The sequence below is a fragment of the Cheilinus undulatus genome, linkage group 20 (genome assembly GCF_018320785.1).
Source record: "Cheilinus undulatus linkage group 20, ASM1832078v1, whole genome shotgun sequence".
NCBI lineage: Eukaryota > Metazoa > Chordata > Actinopteri > Labriformes > Labridae > Cheilinus > Cheilinus undulatus.
This window is the reverse complement of record NC_054884.1, coordinates 4,438,174-4,459,755: the sequence shown is the minus strand read 5'-3', so window position 1 is coordinate 4,459,755 and position 21,582 is coordinate 4,438,174. Positions and strand designations below refer to the sequence as shown.

At 39.3% G+C, this 21,582-nt stretch overlaps 1 protein-coding gene across 2 annotated transcripts in view; it reads right to left on the bottom strand.

The window, feature by feature from the left end:
- The window catches only part of abcc3 (ATP-binding cassette, sub-family C (CFTR/MRP), member 3), a 104,684-nt gene extending 84,029 nt beyond the window's left edge, over positions 1-20,655 (bottom strand). The window contains exon 1 of one of the 2 annotated variants that reach the window (XM_041815527.1): positions 20,317-20,655. In XM_041815527.1, the coding sequence (XP_041671461.1) occupies positions 20,317-20,352 (36 nt within the window). In that variant the 5' untranslated portion in view covers positions 20,353-20,655. The remainder of the gene's footprint in view (positions 1-20,316) is intronic. The other variant, XM_041815528.1, reaches the window with a different exon arrangement.
- Between the last annotated feature and the right edge of the window lie 927 nt (positions 20,656-21,582).

Genomic DNA, 21,582 nt, shown 5'->3' with positions numbered 1-21,582 from the left:
AGCCGGCATGGAAGAAGAATAATAAACAAAATGGCTGACAGGAATATCAGTAATGTGGATGCTCAGCACCCCCACTAATTATAACAGAATGCAGTGATTTTCAAATCCCATAGACCCATATTTTATTCACAATAGAACATAAACAACATATCAGATGTTTCAACTTTTTACCATTCTTGAAAATTTTGTCTCTTTCTGGATTTGATGGCAGTAACACATCTCAAAAAAGTAGGGACGGGGCAACAAAGGCTGGAAAAGTAAGTGGTACCACTGACATACATCTTGAGTAGGGCTGGGCGATTATGGCAAAAATAACAATCACTTTTAATTGAACTTTTTACCTTGATTTTTTTATTTTATTTATTTATTTTTGGGCCTTTTCATGCCTTTATTAGATACAGGAGAACAGCGGATAGACTCGGAAACAGGGAAGAGAGCGGGGAGAAACATGCGCGAAATGGTGACACAGGCCGGATTCGAACCCGGGCCGCCTGCATACATGGTGCAACTGAAAGGACCAGGCACGGATTAAGAATATCTGGTTATTCATTGAAACATTTGAAATCAAAACACACATCAGCTGAAGCAAAAACGCTTTTTGTAAAAAGTCAAATATTTCCAAGAGGAAAAAATTGAAATAACTGACACAGCAGGTTTACATCAGTTAGAGGCTCTAAATGTTGGTTTCGATTATTTTTGGATTAATTGCCCAGCTCTAAGCTGAAGGAACATTTTGCAACTAATTAGATTAACTAGCAACAGGTCTGTAAACATGACTGGGTATAAAGGAGCATTTTAGAGAGGCAGAGTCTCTCAGAAGTAAAGACAGAAAAGTAAAGACAGGACAAACTTGCTCTACAATGTAAAATTTGAATATCCCTCCCTTCCCTGTCTGGGAAGGCTTTGACTATTTCAGCAAGACAATGCTAAACCACGTACCACATCCATCACAACAGCATGGCTTCACAGTCGAAGAATCCAGATGCAGAAGTGGCCTGTCTGCAGACCTTTCACCTATAGAAAACAAGTGCAGCTTCATAAAAGGACAAATCTAGCAAAGACCCAGGACCACTGAGCAGCAAGAATGGGACAACATTCTTCTCCCAAAGCTCCAGCTACCAGTCTTCTCACTCTCCAGATGTTTAGAGACTGTTAAAAGAAGAGGGGATCATACATGGCTCTGTCCATACCTTTTTGAGAGGTGTTGCTGCCATAAAATTCAGAATGAGCGAATATTTTCATGAAATGTTAAAATGTCTCAGTTTCAACATCTGAATAAAATACGGGTTTAAGAGATTTGACGATCCCTGCATTTGTTTGTATTCATATTTGGCGCCCCAACTATTTTGGAATTGGCATTGTAAGTCACAGTCTATTTTTTCAGTGTCAAAAAAGGAGTAACTGTTAAAACATTCTACCTGCATGACAAAGTTCTGCTTCTGTCTGGCTGTATGTTGCTGTATGGAGCTGGATCATCTACAGTAAAGAACATGTTGTACTAGTACAGCTATAGTATTAGAGCTCTCAGCCTGCCGTGATTGTGAGACAGACTCACAGGCCATCAGCTGCTCTGCCAACCTCAACATGTCACTTGTTGTCTTTAACTGAGGACTCAAACCAGCACAAACCAGTCTAATTGTGTACTCCAGCACAGTGTCAGCAGTGAGGCGGCTGCCTGTGAAAATCTGTGAATGGAGCGAATTTTCAGCCTCCTTTGGTCTACTGTGGTACGTGACAGTGACAGTGTCACCCACTCACACTAATGGTGGTGGTTCCCATCACATTATATGGTTAAATAGGCTCTACTGATGTAAGAAAGTGTGTTTTATAGACCAGATTTTAATTCACAGTAAATGAGGAAATAAACAGTCGGGTCATCAGTGTCAATTTATTCTTAGTCTTAGGATTAAAATGTCTAAGTTTTAGTCACCTTTTAGTCAAGGTTACGCTTGAAAGTTTTAGTTTCAGTAAAAAAAACTCAAAAACATTTTAGTCCAGTTTTACTCAATAAAAAATACTGTTATTGAAGTCTTTTTTTTTGTCAAAACTATAATTCTCTTTGATTTAATTGTATTAGCCATACTGTAAATTAATGTCAAAACTTTAATGGGTTTAAATACGCTGATGAAATAATGAAATACCTTATCTGCACAGTGGAGAGTCCAGCAATATCTATCCCCTTACTTCTACTTTTTATTGATCTTTTCTTTGAGTTGCTAGGGGTGTTCTTTTGTCTTCATGGTGTAATTGTACCCATGAATACTGATTAAAGAGTAACTGGACCTTTCAGACACAGGTCTCTTTATACTTTATATCAGTGGTTCTCATCCTTTTCAGCCTGCGACCCTCAAAATAACAGTGTCAGAGACCGGGAACCCTGCTGTACCTGAAGGTGGGTGAACAGCCAGGAACATTCAAGAATAGTCATGTGCAGACAATACTGTCCATAAGGGGGGATAAAGGGGGAGGTTTCTGGGACCCAGCCAAGCTGGGGGCCCATGGAGGTCAGCAAAACCATGGTCCACTGTAAAGTTAAGCTGTGAAAATCATATTTTATATTTGACATGAATATTAACCACTCTTTCAAAGAAACAAATATCTTTATTTATTCATTTAGTCTTCTTTATATGAAATTACTTTTGTTAAAAACTTAATTAAAATGGCTTGGCACGCCCGTAGTCGAGTGGTTAAGGCACGCGCCATGTACGCAGGCGACCCGGGTTCAAATCCGGCCTATGGCACTATTTCCTGCATGTCTCTCCCCGCTCTCTTCCCTGTTTCCGACTCTATCCACTGTCCTAACCAATATAGGCCAAAAATAAATCTTAAAAAAATGGCTGAAATTGGTTACTAATGACAAAAAATGGTGGAAAAGGTGGTGAAATTGGATTTTTAAAGAACATAAATGGGTTATGTCATGACAAATTTAAGCATTTAACCGTTTAACTATGCACATCCTTAATATCTATATGTATATTTGTACATTTAGGCTATATGTATATTTATCCGTATATTTGTATATTTATATGTATATTTGTATATTTATATGTATATTTGTATGTTTATATGTATATTTATACGTATATTTGTATATTTATATGTATAGTACGTATACTGCATATTTTTAATGCTTTTTTATGTCGATGGAGCTTTGGGTCTGAAATATCATATAAAGTATTAAGACTAAGCATTGTTGACGATACATAGCCTAATGCAACAACAGAGGAGCATTGTCACTTTCAGACTCAACAGTTCTTCAGTACTTGTAGAAAAAATAAAATCCTTACATTTTCACTTCCATGCTCCTCGATTCTACCCATTTCCCACCTTTATTTCTGGAGAACTTTCATTTCCTTCACTGGAAGCTTTCTGTTGATTTGTAAAACTAGCGTCAACACTTACAGTAGTGGTGTAAATAAACAGTTTTAGCCTTTTACAATATCAATATCTGACCATAATATAAGATATATCACTGATCACCATGTCTGCCTCTACACATTTCCATTGATCTGATTTAGTTGTCAGCACTTGATTTCTTTTATCCGTTTAATATAAGCAGTTGCATTTCACCTAATGACAAAAGGCAACTCCTCGTGTTTTGACAGCGTTGTTATTGACATTTCAATGAAAAAGAATATTTTTAACCAAGGGATAAAAGAGCTCAAATGTCAGTTGATTTATCAGTAATCTTCTAAAGAAGTGCCAGTTGTGTGAGGGTGGCAGACTTTTTTGTTTTCTCGTTAGCGTAATTACTCTGAAAAAAAAAAAAACACACATTGTGCAGCAGGCTGTCCATCTGCTATGTGTTACTAAAGCTGTGGAGTTGTATGAATGGAGGGCCGATGACAGTAAAGACTGAAGGAGGACAGGAAGTGCTGCTGGCTATGCACTCTACACTTGGACATGGTAAACATTAGTGATGTTATCCAAAGTCTGTGTTCGTCATCGCTTACCCAACACTTCTGAATTTCTTGAATGCGGATTATAGGATTGACATTCCTGTCTGTCTGTAGTGGACTAAAGCTCATGAGGGAATTTTTGGGAAATTAAACCAAAAAATATGCTGCAGAACGCACAGGAAGTGTGTGAGATCATGCATTTTGTTACAGTAATGAATTAAACTTTCTCTCTGTGTAAAACCATAAAGAACTTCTGTAAATGAATGCAGATAATCCAAGCTGTGTTGGCAGCTCCGGGTGGTAGATCCAGTTCTAATTTTGGCCTCCAACGATCATGAAAACAAGATGATCAAGATTAAACAATAACTGTGTCACGTGCCTTTTTATAAATGGAGCACACATGATGTACTCTGCCCCTCCCATCAAAACAGCTCTCACTTTAATTTAAGTGAGGAGCAGAGGAAGCCACCTCCAGTTAGTTTGAAAAGTGAGAGAAAAGAAGCCAGCGGTTAACAGAAAGGGTATAAATGCCTTAGGCAGTAGTTTAGCTCTGTTGGTGGAGCCGGTCTCACAAGGTGTTTTCAGACAGACATGGTTCTGGTTCTGGTTCTGTTCTGAAGTCTAAGAACTAGGGCTGAGCGATTTGCAAAAATAATCTAATGGCGATATTTTTCTCCAATATTGCAATTGCGCTTTAATATGCAATTATTTTTAGGTTCCTCATCTTATATATTTTTCAATAAAGAAAAGAAATACATCATTATTTATCATAACCTGAAAAAAATGTTAGATAGAAAATATAGGGCAAAACAATTTCAAACAAAATCTAATTTTAATTATTTTTGCTCATATTGCAAATTTGATATCAGTTGCTGTATGAAGAGGATGATCAATTTTATGTTAATCTCATAGAAAAACATATACATTCATTGGTAAACAAAGGAATTTTATACTAAAAAACTTCAATGTTTGCATTATGTGCATAAAATCTCCACTGCAAAAAAACACGAAACTGGTATTCCGACACAAATTTAGTTAAAGAAAAGTTAAAGTTAAAGAAATATTGCAACTTTTGCAATTTGTAAATTGCAGCAGGCTATACAGCGATTTAATCTGATTTGCATATAACTGCCCAGCCCTACTAAGAACCTTGGTGCTTTCTGGTGAACCAGCCCAGGTTAACACCAGTTCAAGCACAACCAAAGTGGGAGGACATGATGGACATGCATCACCACCTCCAGCTCCACTTTTGCCCCAGTCTTTCCTGCTGTCCCGATATTCCTTCTTGAGTTTCTTGAGTTTATTAATTACTTGTTCTGGTATTCAGGTGAACTCAGCTTTCTCTATCTCTTCTGCAAGTTTGGCATATATTCTCTTCCCTGTACTACTCTCCAGCTTCACCTGGAATTCTGTCCATGCCCAGATCACAACCAAACAGTTTGTCTGCCCAGCAGACCACCTTTTCTCCATTTTATGCTCGTCTTCAAAACCTAGAATGTGATACGCCCACTGGCTGGTTCAAAATTAGGTTCAGGAACCGGAATCGGCACGGAGCCCTGCCAGTCTGAAAGGCCTAATCGAGGCCACATCCTTTAACATACTGTTCATAGGTTCCAATTCTGATCCTGGATGCCCGTCACTGCAGGCCCTCCCTAACTCTTTGTCCCCATAGCTCTTATCTCTATTCAGCTGTCCTTTCCAATCAAGGCAAAGGCCCAAAAACTAATCAGAGAGAAAAATGTACTCAGTTTGGATTCAAGCAGTCCTCATACACAAGCACTTCTAAGTAACCTGTTGCCATCACTGATGTGCTGATGAGACAGTTTCACAACTCCCAGTTCCTGATTTCCGCTGCATTAGCACTTTTAAATCCAGAAATACACTGCATTTTTTGATTTCTGTGAATTTTATGACTACACCCATCTGAAACAGACTTTTATTTCAGCTTTATGTCCACCCATCCATTTCCTATAGCACTTATCCCAGGGGTTCTCAACGTTGGGGTCGGGAAACCCATTTGAGGTTGTGAGACACTGAGAGGGGGTCTCCAGAAAAAACTAGGAACTTTTTGAATTACACTGTTGCCACTTTACACCACTTTTGCCTAATTGTAACTCGTGATTATCACTTTCCCCCACCAATTTTGTGAATTTTAACATATTTTTGCAAGTTAAAACCCATTTTTTTGTCCATTTTAAACCCTTTTCACCACTTTTTTTCTGCCTGTTTTTGCCACTTCTAAGGCAAATCTTGCAACTGTCTGCCTATTGTTGGCTCTATTGACACATTATTGCCACTATTAACCCCTTTAACCACTTTTTACGCCACATTTCACAATTTGAAAAGCCCATTTTTGCCACTTTCTGCCTCAGCTAACACTTTTTTGCCAGTTTGAATCAATTTTCATCTCATTTCACCAAATGTCCACCTATTTTGCCACTTAAATGCCATTTCAGCCACTTTTGAATCCCCTTTTACCACTGAATATGCCCATTTTTGCCAGTTTAACCCATTTTGGGGTTTTTTGCCACTTTTATCTAATTTTTGGTATTTCCAACCAACTTCTGCTACTTTAAAATCCAATTTCACCACCTTTCCCACCAATTTTTGCCATTATTTACCTATTTTAGCTAATTTTAACATATTTTAATTCTGTTTTTAACAAAAGGATTTACATTTTTAAGAAGGCTTCCTACTACACAAATGAATTAAAATTTGTTTCTTTGATAAGAGTGGTTATTATTTAGGTTAAATATAAAATACCACAGCTTAACTTTACAATGGACCAGGATTTTGCTGGGCCCCAGAAAGCTCTCTCATTTTTCCCACCAAATGGGTGGCCTTGTCTGTACATGACTATTCTTGAATGTTCATGGCTGTGTTCAGCCACCTTCAGATACAGTGGGGGTTCCGGGTCTCTGGCACCTTTATTTTGGGGGTTGAGGTTGAGAACCCCTGGCTTATCCCGTTGGGGGTCACGGGGGGGGCTGGAGCCTATCCCAGCCATCACTGGGCGAGAGGTGGGGTACACCCTGGACTGGTTGCCAGTCAATCACAGGGCTCCAGGTTTATGTGTTGGGGTAAAATGGTTTAAGTCAAACCAGGATTAACAGAAAAGGGGTGGAACTGGATTGCAGTCCTCCTGATAACATCACAGGGACTAAAATAAGCATGCTAGAGGCAGTTTGTGACTGTTATAATATTACCAAGATATCCTTGTATGTACAGAAGATGCAAGACATCCATACATTCCCTTTATGAGGAAGGAAGTAGAACTAGCTTATTCTTGTGGTAATAATGAAACATGTCAGATTCAGGAACTGAAAATGCTAAAGGTATGTGACTATGACTACATTAACTTATATTTTCACTTCCCAAATAAACTTTCAAGGTCTTGAAAAGTGACACAGAGTGCTATGAGCACTCACTAGATTTATCTTACAGTGTCCAATGTTGAGCTTGGTAGGGGGCGGGCCTTCCTGCTCTCACGGTCAATAGCTGAAGAGAGGAGGGGGACCACGGTCTTGGTTAAGCTGAGGCGGGCAGGTGTGCTACCTCATGGAGAATCATTTGGAGCAAACACAAGACTGTTTCCCCATTTACTTTCTGTTTTCTAAGTTCATTTTTTTGTTTCATTGCATGTTTCTGTTATGTTGAAGAAGTGTGGGACAACATCACATTGTAGCTGTGAGGAGAGGCTGCAACAGATAAGGTCCACCTTCATTTCCTTGACCTTGGCAGCAACATGCTAATGTGGCATCAGACGCCTGGAAGCTCTAGACCAGTGGTTCTCAAATGGTGTGGCAAGACAGGCAAGTCTAGGTGTGCCTTTGGAATTTGTATAACAATGCATCATTAATTTAACTAGAAAATGACTGAAGATACTATAAATAAAGCCTAGAGTTACTTCATGCAGAACACAGTAGTCATACGCCCAGCTAAGATCAGCTGACAGCCAGATGATCCCAGTTATCGCCTCCCAACTCCCACAGCCAATCACAGCTCTTTCTCTCAACACAGCGGTGTATTTGGATCTGACATACCTCTCACTAATCCCTGCTTGCATTAATGCTGATGCACCACGGTGCTGCTGGTGGCAAAGCTTCACCTCCTCCACCCCAGCCTCCTCCTTTATAGCATAAAGATGGCTGCACCCTCATATTCAGATTCATGCTACTGTAAAGTCATTGCTTTGGAACTAATTCTATTGTTTTCAATATGCATTGCCATAAATGTATCTATCCATGGGAGTTTATAGCCATGGGCTCCCTGGAAACTCAAAGCATACTGCTTGACTATCCCAGGGAGTGTCTTTAGAGCAAAACGTTCTCTGCCAAGTAAATCTGTAGATTCATTTTGCACTGAAATGGTTAAATGTACTACAAGAGTGTTCCTGACTCAACAAGAATTAAAAGAGCTATTTTGCATAAAAATAGATAAGATGTGCCTTAAGCTCTAGACATGATCTCAGGTGTGCCTTGCGTGAAAAAAGTTTGAAAACCACTGCTCTAGACACATGTAACATTGCTGATTTACAGACTACCTCATGTGAACACAGGATGGGACGTTACGGCAGAAACTGAGCAGAGCACTTTAAAACACCTATGTACACAGTGTTCTCTCCTTTGACTGGTCCTTGTATAGTCTTTGAAATGTAGCAGCAAGTGGCAATATCTTCAACCCTTCATGCATTCACATCCAGAGGCTTTCTAAAAACAGTGCTGAGTTGACAGGAGGGAACGGCCAGTGCAGCAGGAGCTAACTCATTTTTGTGTGTTTTGTATGGTGGCTACTTCCTCTTCATGTTGGTGATTTAATAGTGGTTAGCAACCATTTATCAGCATTGCTTCCATCAAGACTGAAGGATAAAACTGTCACATTTCTTTTCTTTTTGAATGTTCAGATGTATTCCTTGTGTGACTACATGCACCAAACTATGATGCTATGCTCTGTGGCAACAGTTTGGGGAAGGCCCTTTTCTATTCCAGCATGACTGTGCCTCAGTGCACCAAGCACGGATTATAAAAACATGGTTTGAGGAGTTCAGTGTGGACTTGACTGGCCCACACAGAGCCCGGACCTCAACCCCATCAGGCACCTTTGGTTTGGGAGCCAAGCCTTTTCATCCAACATCAGTGCCTGAGCTCATAAACGCTCCAAAAGAATGATGGGACCAAATTCCCACATAGGTTTGGAATTGGTACGACTGAACTGATATCAACGGCATCATCTATTCTTCTCATTAATTCAAATCTGTATCGATTCCTTTGGGTGAATTTTCTTTTTGGAGATAGTAGACTAAATTGGTTTCCACTGTTAACAACTTAAACTTTACTGAGTCTCTGAACACTGAACTAGATGTATGCCACCTTCAGGGAGAGGCAGTGACAAGCACACTTCAACTACTGGCTATAATAAACAGTTTAGATAGCTAAAAATGTGAAACATCAAGTGTTTGGGAGGGAAACATGCTAAATGATGCAAAAACTCTCTTTTTTGTTGGAAATGTTTCAGTTTAACAAACTGCTCTCTTGAATTAGAATGTAATACTACTGCTCATTTTCCTTAAAAGATAAAACCTTGAAATAAATATAAAACTAGTCCCTGGATCCTAAATCTCTGGATGTATACAAATAGACTGAACTCTTGTACAAAGATTTCTTGTGCAAAAACATGCACGCCTTGCCATTTTTTAGACAGACGTTGCACGCTGCACTGTTCATGGCAAAAAATGAAGCCACACTTTGGGTCTAATTGAGCCAGTTTTTGTGTCTCTCCACCACGTTTACTTCATCGACTTCTCTGTTCTTGCTGGCCTCTCACTAGACCGTGTTTTTTAAGGCACATGGCAGTAAAGCATTGATAAAGCAACTGTTAAGATTCAATGTAAATGGCATTGATGGAACAATTGGAACCAGTTCTCGATTCCCATCCCTATTCAGAAACTCTCCAAAACCTTGCAGAATACAGCGTAATAATAGTCTCTGTTGTTGTAGTGGTATAATGGCTGAATACTTTTGTTCATATAGTGTGTGTATGTATATATATATACACAGTGCTTAACAAATTTGTTAGACCACCTGTCATATTTGTCTCAGAGACCATCCAGCATCATGAAGTGCTTTAATGCGGACTCTTTCATTTTCAGTCAGCTCTCCACGTTTTACCATTTTGAACAGGAATGAGGAATTTCAAACTGAATTCACCCAAATTTGAGCCGGCTCACTGGGCTTGGAAATTAATCAATTATAACATGCAATCACTAAAACTCATTTTTCTGTTCAGGAATGCGAGTAAATAACTATAATTTGACATATTAATCAAGAAATATTAAAGTGCTTTACTATTTTTTCAGTTTTTTGTAAATCAGTAAATTTGAAAATTCATGGATAACAATAATGTTATATTTTAGAAAATGATTTTGATTTTGATAATTACCAATGCTGTTAATTTAGGGCAGCTGTGGCATAAACCTTACTTTGGGTGGTGTTCTAATAAATTTGTTAAGCACTATATATATATATATATATATATATGATGAATTCTTCTATTATCACCAAGTTCCTCTTTGTCAGATTTCAGTTCCCATTCATTCTGACTTATGCAATACTTACATCTTCTCCAGTCTGAGAAAGCACGGTGCATTTGAGGACAGCTCTTCCCCTCCTGCGTGTCTGTGCTCACCCTCAACACGGAGATGTAATCTAAGCTGCTGACAGGCTGATCTGTTGGTATAAAACACTGCCGATAAAACAGGCTTTGGACAAGACAGGTAATAGGTGTTCCAAATGTCAGACTTTCTTTTTCTGCTACTCCTCATGTAGATAAAGTTGTAACTACAGCTGTCAATGAGAGGAACCTGTCTGTGTACATTAGAGTGTGAATAGTATGTCTAAACTCTGGTTGCCTCAGCTGCCTTCACTGAACCCTCAGGCATCCCTGCAAATCAAATATTTAACATACAAACGTAGAATCGTGTTGTAATTACTACAGTCACATGCACTAGTGTTTCTTTTTCTTACATGTTGTGGTCATGGGAACTTCCTTTTAGCTAAGCATGATTACATTTGACTGTGTAAGATTTCTATGAAACCATCCCATTTGGTAGAAGTTTTAAAGATGGGATATAACATGCATCTGAAGCAGTCTGCCCTCTATAAAGCTCTGTTTGAAAGGTAGAAAAGTGCCAATCCTGCACTGGATTCTATTTGACTTTATTAAATGCGCTGTAGGAGTTAAATTGCACTGGAGTTCATCCTTACACGTAAAGTGTGCAGAACAAGCAAGCACTTGTTCTTTTAAAAATGTACTGGTTTGAACAGCGCAGATCCCGCCCTGATGGTGGGACAGCGGACCAGGTCTTTACTCTCACAGGGCTTCTTGAGGAAGCGTGGGAGTTTGCTCATCCAGTCTACTTGGACCTGGAAAAGGCTTATGACCGTGTCCCACAGGGGTGTCATGTGGCGGGTACTATGAAAGTACGGGGTCCCGGGGCCGCTGCGGCGAGCCATCAGGTCCCTGTATAACCAAAGTGAGAACTGTGTTTGCATCCAAGGCAAGGTCAGACATGTTTCTGGTGCGCGTTCGCCTCCACCAGGGCTGCCCCTTATCTCTGATTCTGTTTTTGATTTTCATAGACAGGATCTTGAGGTGAAGTCAGAGGGAGGAGGGTTTTCAGTTCGGTGACTTTATCACACATGATATGGTCCTGTTGATTTCTTCGGAAGAGGGCCTCAAGCATGCCCTGGGGCGGTTTGTAGCCGAGTGCAAAGGGGATGAGGGTCCGCATCTCGAAGTCCGAGGCCATGGTTCTCCACCTGAAAATGGCGGAATGCTTCCTCCAGGTGGGGAGGGAGCATTTACCCCAAGTGAAGGAGTTCAAGTACCTCAGGGTCTTGTTGACATGTGAGGGGTAGAATGGACTGTGACATTGACAGGTGGATTGATGCAGCACTAGAAGTACTGCAGACATTTGGAAGGCAAAGCTCTCAACCTATCAGTCAGTCTACCTCCCAACCCTCACTCATGGTCATGAATTCTGGGTAATAACCCAAAGAATGAGATCCTGGATCTAAGAAGTAGAAATGAGATTCCTCAGGATGGTGGCTGGGCTCAGCCTGAGGGAGCGAGAAGTAGAACTGCTACTTGTTCATCTTAAAAGGAGTCAGTTGAGGTGGTTCGGGGATCTAATAAGGATGCCCTCTTGGTCACCTCACTGGAGAGGTCTTCTGGGCACGTCCATTTTGGAGGAGAATATCGTAATCTAATCTTATTCACAATGCTGCTTGAAATATTTCCCCCCTTTAAAGAAATTAACAAATGTTTTAGCACAACTGGTGGTGAAAACAGCTTAAGAGTGGACTGGGCAGAGCCTCAAACAACCTCCTTTTATGATCAAGGAGTCATTTAGTATATTTCAAAAAGGGATCTGCGCCGGATCTAAGCCAATAGTCCGTATTGAGACATCTCGGTTTATTGTTCCTTTTGTCATAAAATTCAAAGACTTTTCGTCTTCATTATTCATGTTTCAAAACACTAAAGGCCAAATGACTTCTCTGCATATCAGCTTATGTGTGTTCTAGGCCACACTTGCATTCTGCAAAGCTGCGATTTGATCTTTGATTAATTGCAAATAAAGTCCTTTGCTGGGGCTTAGTGTTGAAGCTAACTCGCTCTGAACGGGCACCGCTGAGGGCCGGGGGAATTACAACTGGCTCTAGTTTGTTTGAAGTGGACGTAAACAGCAGCGACCGGTCTAAGTGTCCTCAGCCGACCTCTCCAACAAGCCAGCCCTGGTGTAATTTCCAGCCAAAAGAAAATCAGGTGAACAGACTTAACCCTCACCGTGCCTCACAGTTGAGTAAAGAAGTTTGGTTTTCATGGCAGAGCGTGTCAGAAACTTCTCAACCCTCCTCATGTCAGACAGGCTGGGCTGTGCCCATGCTCACCTGTCCACAATGCAGGTAAAACATGAAGTGTTACAAAGCTACCTGTCATTAGCCGGGGCTGTAGATATAGACTGGCTGTAGCGCTGATTATTGAGCCGTCTCTCCGTACTCTACTGCCCTGATGTAAACAAGCACAGTGAACAGGTAGTATCCGAAAGCATGGGGCAGTTTACAAGTATTTTAATTCATAAATGGAGATCAAATTCAAAGCTGGCTGGCATATCAACTGTAGATATCAGTTACCACATTCAGTGGACATTGACCTGCTGGGAAAGCTAATGGTAGCCAGATTTCATGAACCAAATCCAAATTTAGATGCCGTGATAAATAAATCTGAACTGTTTTTAGAGTTTTGTAGCTTCAGACAAGTGGGTTAATCTTAAATCAAAATTGCATTGATCAAATTTGAAATTAACTGCCTATGAACACCCCATCCCCATTATTTTAGTCCTAATTTAGCACATTTATCAAAGCCTGTTAGCTGTACAATGTCTGCATCTCTGCTTGAATTGCAAATGATAAAATAGTTATACTAGCCTGAACTATTCAGACTGGATTTTGCCAAACTGGTTCCATATATATGTGCTTGTTTTGCCTGTTTTTTTGATAATAAGACAGTAGGGCTGCAACAACAAATCGATAAAATCGATAAAAATCGACAATTTAAAAAGCTGGCAATGAATTTATGTGTCGATTCGTTGTGTCGCGCGATTATGGCGTCACTTGGCGTGACACGGAGCTGTTTACGTCACACGCAGATGCAAACTTTACTTTGGCTTGTTTTGGTACTTTTCTGATTATAATCCAGTGATTAGCGGAAAAATTAAGTAGATATATTCATCATCAACTGTGTCTCATGACGGAGATGAGATGCTGGTGATCTAAAAATGGCTCGTTGTTGTAAAAACTCTGGCGGAACTTAAGTTTCGTTTCTGTTACTATACCAGACTGGACAAAAACAACAGCGCTGATTTATTATATTTTTGGTGTTTATTCTGTGGAATGTTAAAGTTATTTAATTTAACAGAACTCAAAAATATTTTGTTTTAGTTTTTAGAATAAAGACATTTAAACTCTAACATTATTTTGAAAGCTTTGGAATATCCATGTTAAATTTTTAAATAAGGGACCCTGCCCCCCAGAAACATCCAATCCATCGATTAATCGGGAAAATAATCATCCGATTCATCGATGATTGAAATCATCGTTTGTTGCAGCCCTATAAGACAGCCTTTCAGTCATCTCCTTGAGCTCTCACTTTTTAAACTAACCAGGAGCCGGGAAAAATGGATCCATGTCAGAATGGCATATTCATTTCTACAGTTCTGAATCGTTTCAAACTTTCCAAGAATGGATATATTCAAACGTACCCTATTACATCCTGAGAGTATTTTTTAAAGCATGTATTTTCCCCTGTGTGCAGTGTGACTCCTAAGCTACGCTGTTAGCATTAGCAGCACTAGTTTGTAATGTTTACAATGCTGTGTCTAATACACTGATGTGTTGAACTGTCTACGGATCAGCCTGTCCTGTTTTCCATAAAGAGAAGTTTTAAGACTTGTGGGTTCTACAATCGCAGGTAACAGGAAGCAAATCTAACATATCTGCTTACAACTAAACTAAAGTTTACTTCGGGTTCAAGCGCCTGAATTCACATCATACAGACACGTTCACCCGGAGTAATAAACAAAAACATCAGCCAACAACTGCTGACCGGCACAGACAATAAAAACAACAGGATCTACCGCCTGTTTCATGCAAAGACCGATGGTGTTACAGTTTAACCAGTGACCATGTAAGCTAGAAAGTCGCCAGTTAGCACAGTCACTAATTAAGACGCAACACCTGCTTTCCCACAGCATCGTCACTAGGGAGGGCGTTAGATTATGATTGTTTTTTTCTGCCAACAAGTTCCTGATAAATACATTTCCTGCCCTATTCCACACATTATTTTCATATCAAATTATTTTGCAATTAAAGCACAAATTACTGTAATTAACTGATAAAACAAATGCTACATATATGCTAAAAAGCATTATTTTTAACACATTTTATGAAGCTTTATATTCTTAAATAGTTTAAAGCCCCAACAGACAAGAGAATTGAAAATCAATCTTGAATTGATTCACATCTCTATTGTGCATGCTGTGGCTTCTGCTCCTCACTTACATAAAGTGAGAGCTGTTTTGATGTTAGGCACAGACGACACACAGCGCTGTAAAGAAACACATGACTATGATTACCATGACCTAGTTACAAAACTCTTGGTTCTGTATTTTTCAAAACCTCAAAATCAATAGTGCTTGATCAATATGGCTAAGTTTTGCAGGTGCTAGGGCTGGGCAATTAATCAGAATTAAGGTTGAATCACAATATTATTCAATGAAATATGTCTTTAACTTAAAATGTGCGTCAAAATACAAGTTAAATACATGTTTTGAGGCAGAGATGACACATTATGCAAACATTAAGTGTCATTTTTTTCTAGAACAGTTTGGAATTTTCAGTGAGTCAAAATAAATACAATAGATTATATTTAGAATTGTTATTTTTGGTATAATCTATCAATATTGTGTTGATTATAATCTCCATTCATCCATTTTCTACACCGCTTATCTCATTTGGGGTCTTGGGGGTGCTATTCCAGCAACCATTGATGCGGGAGGTGGAGTACAACCTGGACTGGTCGCCAGTCAACTGTTGCACTCATACCTACGGCAAATTTAGAGCCATCAATTAACCCAATTTAACTAATCCCATTAGTTTAGAATATGAATCCGATGCTGAACTCTGCGTTGAAACCAGCAGATTAACCGTTAAATGACACAATAGTTTTATCATGAGTTCAAGATCAGCTCAGTAAAACGGGTGTTACACTGATGTAAATAATCCCATGATGTGTTCAAGTGTACCATCAGGGAGAAGAAAATTCAGTTTCTGATGAGAAACTTGGAAAAACAGCGGTAAGGATGGTCTTGACCTTCTAACTCCAGCTATACTAACCACTCCTGTTAAAAAACAATTATAATTCTGTTTTTCCACCAAACAACAGAAAGTATTGACAGTGGTATTGATGAGGACGCGGGTCAATAAGGAGAATCAATAAGAGTATCAATATTATGTTGACATAAAGGCTGACCTCAGCGACTGAACAGTCAGAGCTGTCAGGCTATTGTTAACAAATAAATACAGTAAATCTATTAAAGCAGACACTTGATGTTCTTGTTTCAGTTCTATTTAATAATAAATATAAATCAGGTATCAGTGTGTGAATATGAAGGAGGATATTACTAGTTTATGTGGTGGTAATTTATGAGAAATGTTGTAAGAGCTTTTGAAGATGCCCCACCCTGTTCTTCAAAAAACAAAAGAGAAAGCTCATGAGAATCCACCTGCTTTCTAATAATGTGGATGAACTCGCTGTGGGCTTGTCATGTAGTGAGAAAGCACACAAGATTTCCATTGGTTTTAGAAATTACACTTTTCTCTTTAGCACCCAGCCCTTGAAGAGCACAGATTTACCACAGTAACACTTCTCCTGCTTGACTTCCTTATAATGAAGCTGACACCAACACATGACCAATGACACAGAAAGTATTCAGACGCCCTTTACTTTCCTTTTTCTTATGTTTCAGCCTGAGGCTACATTTAAAAAAGCATTCTTATTCTCATTAATCTACACTTAGAGCCCCGTCATGACAAAGTGAAATCAGAATTTTAGGAGTTTTTCCAAATTAACAAAAAATGAAAAACTGAAATATCACATTTACATCAGTGTTCAGACCTTTACAAAAACAATGTAGATGTAGCTCAGGCTCCTCTCATTTCTCTGGATCTTTGCTGGGATGTTTCTACATCTTGATTGGAGCCCACCTGTGGTGAATCAAACTGAGTGGACATGAGATGGCCTCACAGCTGACAATGCAAAAACCAAGTCATGAGAGCACATTGGCCTTCCACAGTTCTTGAATGGAAGAAGTTTGGCACAACCAGGACTCTTCCAAGAGCTGGTTGCCCAGCCAGAATGAGCGATCGGGGGGAGGAGGACCTTAGTAAGAGAGGTGACCAAGAACCTGGTGGTCACTCTGACTGAGCTCCAGAGATCCTGTGTGGAGATGGGACAAAGATCCAGAAGGACAAACATCACTGCAGCCCTCAGCTGATCTGGGGTTTACAGCAGAATGGCTAGATACAAGAACTTTATTTATCCCCGAAGGGAAATTCAATCATCTGGGAGTGTCATCTGTTTACTTTAGAATTATACAGTCTAACTGCTGATGGTATGAAAGATTTTCTAAATCTTTATGTCCTGATAGGAGCCGTCCATGATGGAAGCTGAAGATGGAAGCCTCTCCTCAGTGGAAAACACTTCAGAGCTCACTTGGATTTTTCAGGTGGATGAGGGAAAACTGAGCATTTGTTTTGTCTCATACTAGGTGTACCCAACTTGGCTAAGCCCCCCTGATTTTTAAGACAATATTTTTTTCCTACAATCTTAATACTATTTGATTACAAAAAAAAAAAAGTGTACTGTGAAGTTGAAATCCAGGAGTATTTTTCCTTTAATTCCATACATTATACTGCAATATTTCTTTCACCTGAAATGTGTCAAAATACCAGATACAGTTTTTTTTGCAGTAGATGTTTTATTACCTTCACCAGTGTTACTCAACCCTGCTCAACCAAAGAGCCAAACTGTTGACAAATACCTCTGCCAGAGCCACAATCTACGTGGTGAAGGTGGCAAAACAGCATGAAGTCGCCAAAAAATAAGTTTTAGGTGGCAAAAATGGTCAGAAAGCAGCAGCGGTTTGTGTGTGAAAAGGGGCAAAAATTGCGAGAAAACGTGAAAAATGGTCAGAAATTGGCAAAAAAAAAAAGTGAAAAATGGGCAAAAAGCTGTAACGAGTAGCAAAAATGGGCAAAAAATAGGAAACAAGTGGTTGTAATGGCAAAAGGTAGCTTAAATAGGTGAGAAGTGTCAAAAAATTGTGAAAAAGGGCAAAGACTGGGGAAAAAGTTGCAAAAAGAAAAGGCAAAAATTGGGGGAAAAAAGGAAACAAGTGATATTTAATCGCAAAAGGTAGCTTATTTAGACAAAAAGTGGCAAAAAATGGGGGAAAAGTGGCAAAAAGAAGACGCAGAAATTTGGGAAAAAATGAAACAAGTGGTATTTAATCGCAAAAGGTAGCTTTGGTTGGCAAAACATGGCAAAAAATAGTGAAAAGGAGCAAAAATCAGATTAAAGTGGAATAAATCAGGTAAAAGTTCCAAAAAAAAGACCTCCCATAAAGGAATAAAGTGGTTTTTAACAGATAGCTGAAAAATTGTGAAAATGCTGAAAGTTTTTTAAAGGTTTTCTGGGGGGAATAATATTTAAAATTACGACATAAAAGAGCAACAAATCATCACAAAAGAGCTGCACGATGCTGCAGAGCCACACGTTCAGTATCACTGGTCTACTCTATTTGCAAACAGAGTTTCTTTTGTGGATTTTTTTTTTTAACAAAATCCTACTTTTCTCCTTCATGTATGTTTTTTTCTTATTCAAAACAAAAACAACAAGAAAAAACCATCCCTTTCAATGTAGCGATTGATATCAAATTTGCCATATGAATCAAAGGTTATTTATTCCTAGTTTTATATCTAATATGGTGCTCTTTTTGATAAAGACTGATTTATTGCTTGTGTTTGTTTAACGACACAGAAGATGGGGAACCTAAGAATAATCACACATTAAATCGCAATTGCAATACCGGGAAAAATAATCACAATTAGATTATTTTTGCAAATCGTTCAACCCTAGTGTAAAGGTTGAAACCCCAGGAGGTAGGTAATATTTAGTGAGATAAATTTAAAAAAAAGCAGAAAAGGACCAAGATAATTTACATCAAGTTACAGCTCCAGATTCAGATTTTTATTGTTGAAATAGATACATGGTAACACCGAAATAATCTGCTTATACCCAAGGTAAAAAATCTCACGCAGAATGTCTCAGGTGTTAAATAATATTATCGGTTATTAATTTATATTATTCATGTAATTTTAAAAAACATGCCTCAAACTGCTCTTTATTACTGATTGAGTGGATTTTTTTACCTGCAGTAGGTTTTTTAAAAGATTTGTTCCTTTTGTTATTCCACCATTTCAGACCAATCAGAGGAGGGCGTGATGGTGATGTCATCAGGGAAGTAAAGGTGCTGATCTGAGGGAGGCAGGTAAACATGGAGGCCTAATAATGATGACAACATGATGACGATTTTAACATAAAGCAACTGTTGATTTAACTAGAATTTGTCAGACTGTTGTGTCCGATGGAGTCTGACTTTAGTGGTTGATCAGCTGGAATTGATCGGATAAGTGAAAGCTAGAAAAAGTAGAAAAAGCAGAGGGGATTTTGCATTATTTCACTGTTGTAAGACAATATGATCATCTTTAGAATGTCTGTGAAGAAAGAGAGATATCAGAGGGACATGGAAATAAAATTTCTTTTTAAAATAATACCCCTAATGCCGTTGAGTGCATATGTTTCAAACGCCAAAAATTCCCAGAATTCTGGCTTGCATATGATGCCCCTGAAAAACCTAATTTCCCACAACAAAACTGAGGTTAGTGGAAATGCTGAGTGGCTAGTAAGTCTGCAAAGCCACTAGTCAAAGTGGCTCGTGAGCAGAAAAAGGATCATGTCAATCCAAAATGAAACCCAAATTTCCAAAAGCCTCTGAGTCTGTCCTCAGGTAACTCCAACAGTGACATCATGTGGGTAGTGCAAGGTGTGGTAGCAGACTGAGAGCCTGATTCCTTTTGGATTAGCTCTCTGTCTTTTATAACCTCAGCTACCACTGAGAAGTGACATTGTATGCATGATAACATACCTACTAACCTATTGCATTAGCTGTATTGGAAGTGGGATGTCTTAGAGGCTAAATATAGTAGTAATGCAGCTTGTTTTGGGTGTTAGTTCCTATTTTGCCGGCATGTAAGACGCTGTTACTACAGAAGGTGATATCACCATACTGACTAGTTCCCTCTGGGACTTTAGTGGGTATCCTTTACATGAGACTTCCTCCTCTGGGGTCGCAGCCACCGACTATGAGACAAGTTTACGAGCATAATACAGTCGGAGGTGAATCATAAATGCCAGAAAACATCCATAAAGCCCTGTTGAACAGTTTATAACTGAGCCTTCTTCCTCAGGAAAGAGCAGCACCACGTCCGACTTTGTAATACAGCACGCGAAAGCACGTAATTCAAGCTGACATTAATTGGGAGCTTGTTAACACGGTAAATGCTATTAAGTGTGGTATTTATAGTTAGTCATGGCCGTTGCTGTACTTCTGCCCGGGAAGAAAAGAGCTGCAGCTGACATAACAGTGGACATCAGGTAGTGTCGTGAAGTTTCACACGGTCACAGGGCTGCTATAGCCTGTGGCAGACACGGATTCACGTTGTGACAGAAATGTACTCACCCAGAAGGGACGCTCAGGTCCGCACAGCTTCTCCATCTCCGTGGCGGCGGGAGACCGAGAACCAGAGCTCTTTATCCCCTCTACAGGTCGACCTGCTTTCCGATACCTTCGCTTACAAAGCCGCTCTCTTACTGTCACATGCCACACGGACAGGTATGTGTTACGGAGGCGCCTCGGTTTCGGTGTCCCCCCCCTTACCAGCAGCGTGGACCGACCTGCGTCAGCTCCTTCCGCTCTGCTGAGCTGAGAGACGGGAAAGAAAAGTCATCCGGAGCCAGAGAAGAATTATTTCTGTGGGAGGTTGTCGTGATGGCAAGGCGGGGCGTCTGCTGTACTAGTCCCCGCCTCTCTCCAGCTGTCCTCCCTGCCAACATGTACACACTCTTTAACAAACGTACCCGACATGACTCGACAACTTATAGGCATGGTTAGTGCTGAGTCACGTCGTTAGGGTGGTTCAAACTGAGGGAAACTCCGCAGGTTTTAAGTTAAATAGCTCCAGGTAGAGAAATATGGCGGCTCTGCTTTTGTCAAAATAAGTTAGGTTAAGGGTCATTCAAGGTAAACTCAGGACTCCGCACCTCACGTTTTTTACAATGTCTGACACCACTACGCAGGCTAATGTTTTCAGCAACCCTCCTCCGTGAAAATTAATGGATAAATAAAAATGTCATAATAAACATTTGAAAAGGCATTATTTTGTGTTTACAGTACATTCAGAAAGTATTAAGATTTCCTTCACTTCTTTAGAGATGAATCTTACCGAGAAGACGAGGGCTATTATTTTTATGCTATGTACCAGTGATATATGAATATTTGAAATATTAAAGTTTTCAGTTGATCTCTATGGTACGGTGGCCCTAAAGGCCAACACGATTCATATTTCAAAAGTGCAAAATAAAAAATGAATTACAAAAATATTTCACAAAAAATATTTCACAAAACACAGATACATTTCACAAAACAAAAATACTATTATAATATATATAATATAATACAAAAATATGTGTTTTATGAAATAGTTTTCTTTTGTGAAATTTTTTTGTTCTGTGAAATATTTTTCTTTTATGAAATACTTTTTGTTTTGGGATATTTGTGTGTGTGTGTGTGTGTGTGGATGTGTGTGTGTGTTTTGTAAATTGTATTTGTGTTTTGTGAAATTTATTCATGTTTTGTGAAATGTATTTTGCACTTTTTACATTCTAATCCTGTTGGCCTTCAGGGTCACCGTACTTTGGGAGCAAATTTTGAAACATGATATCTCAA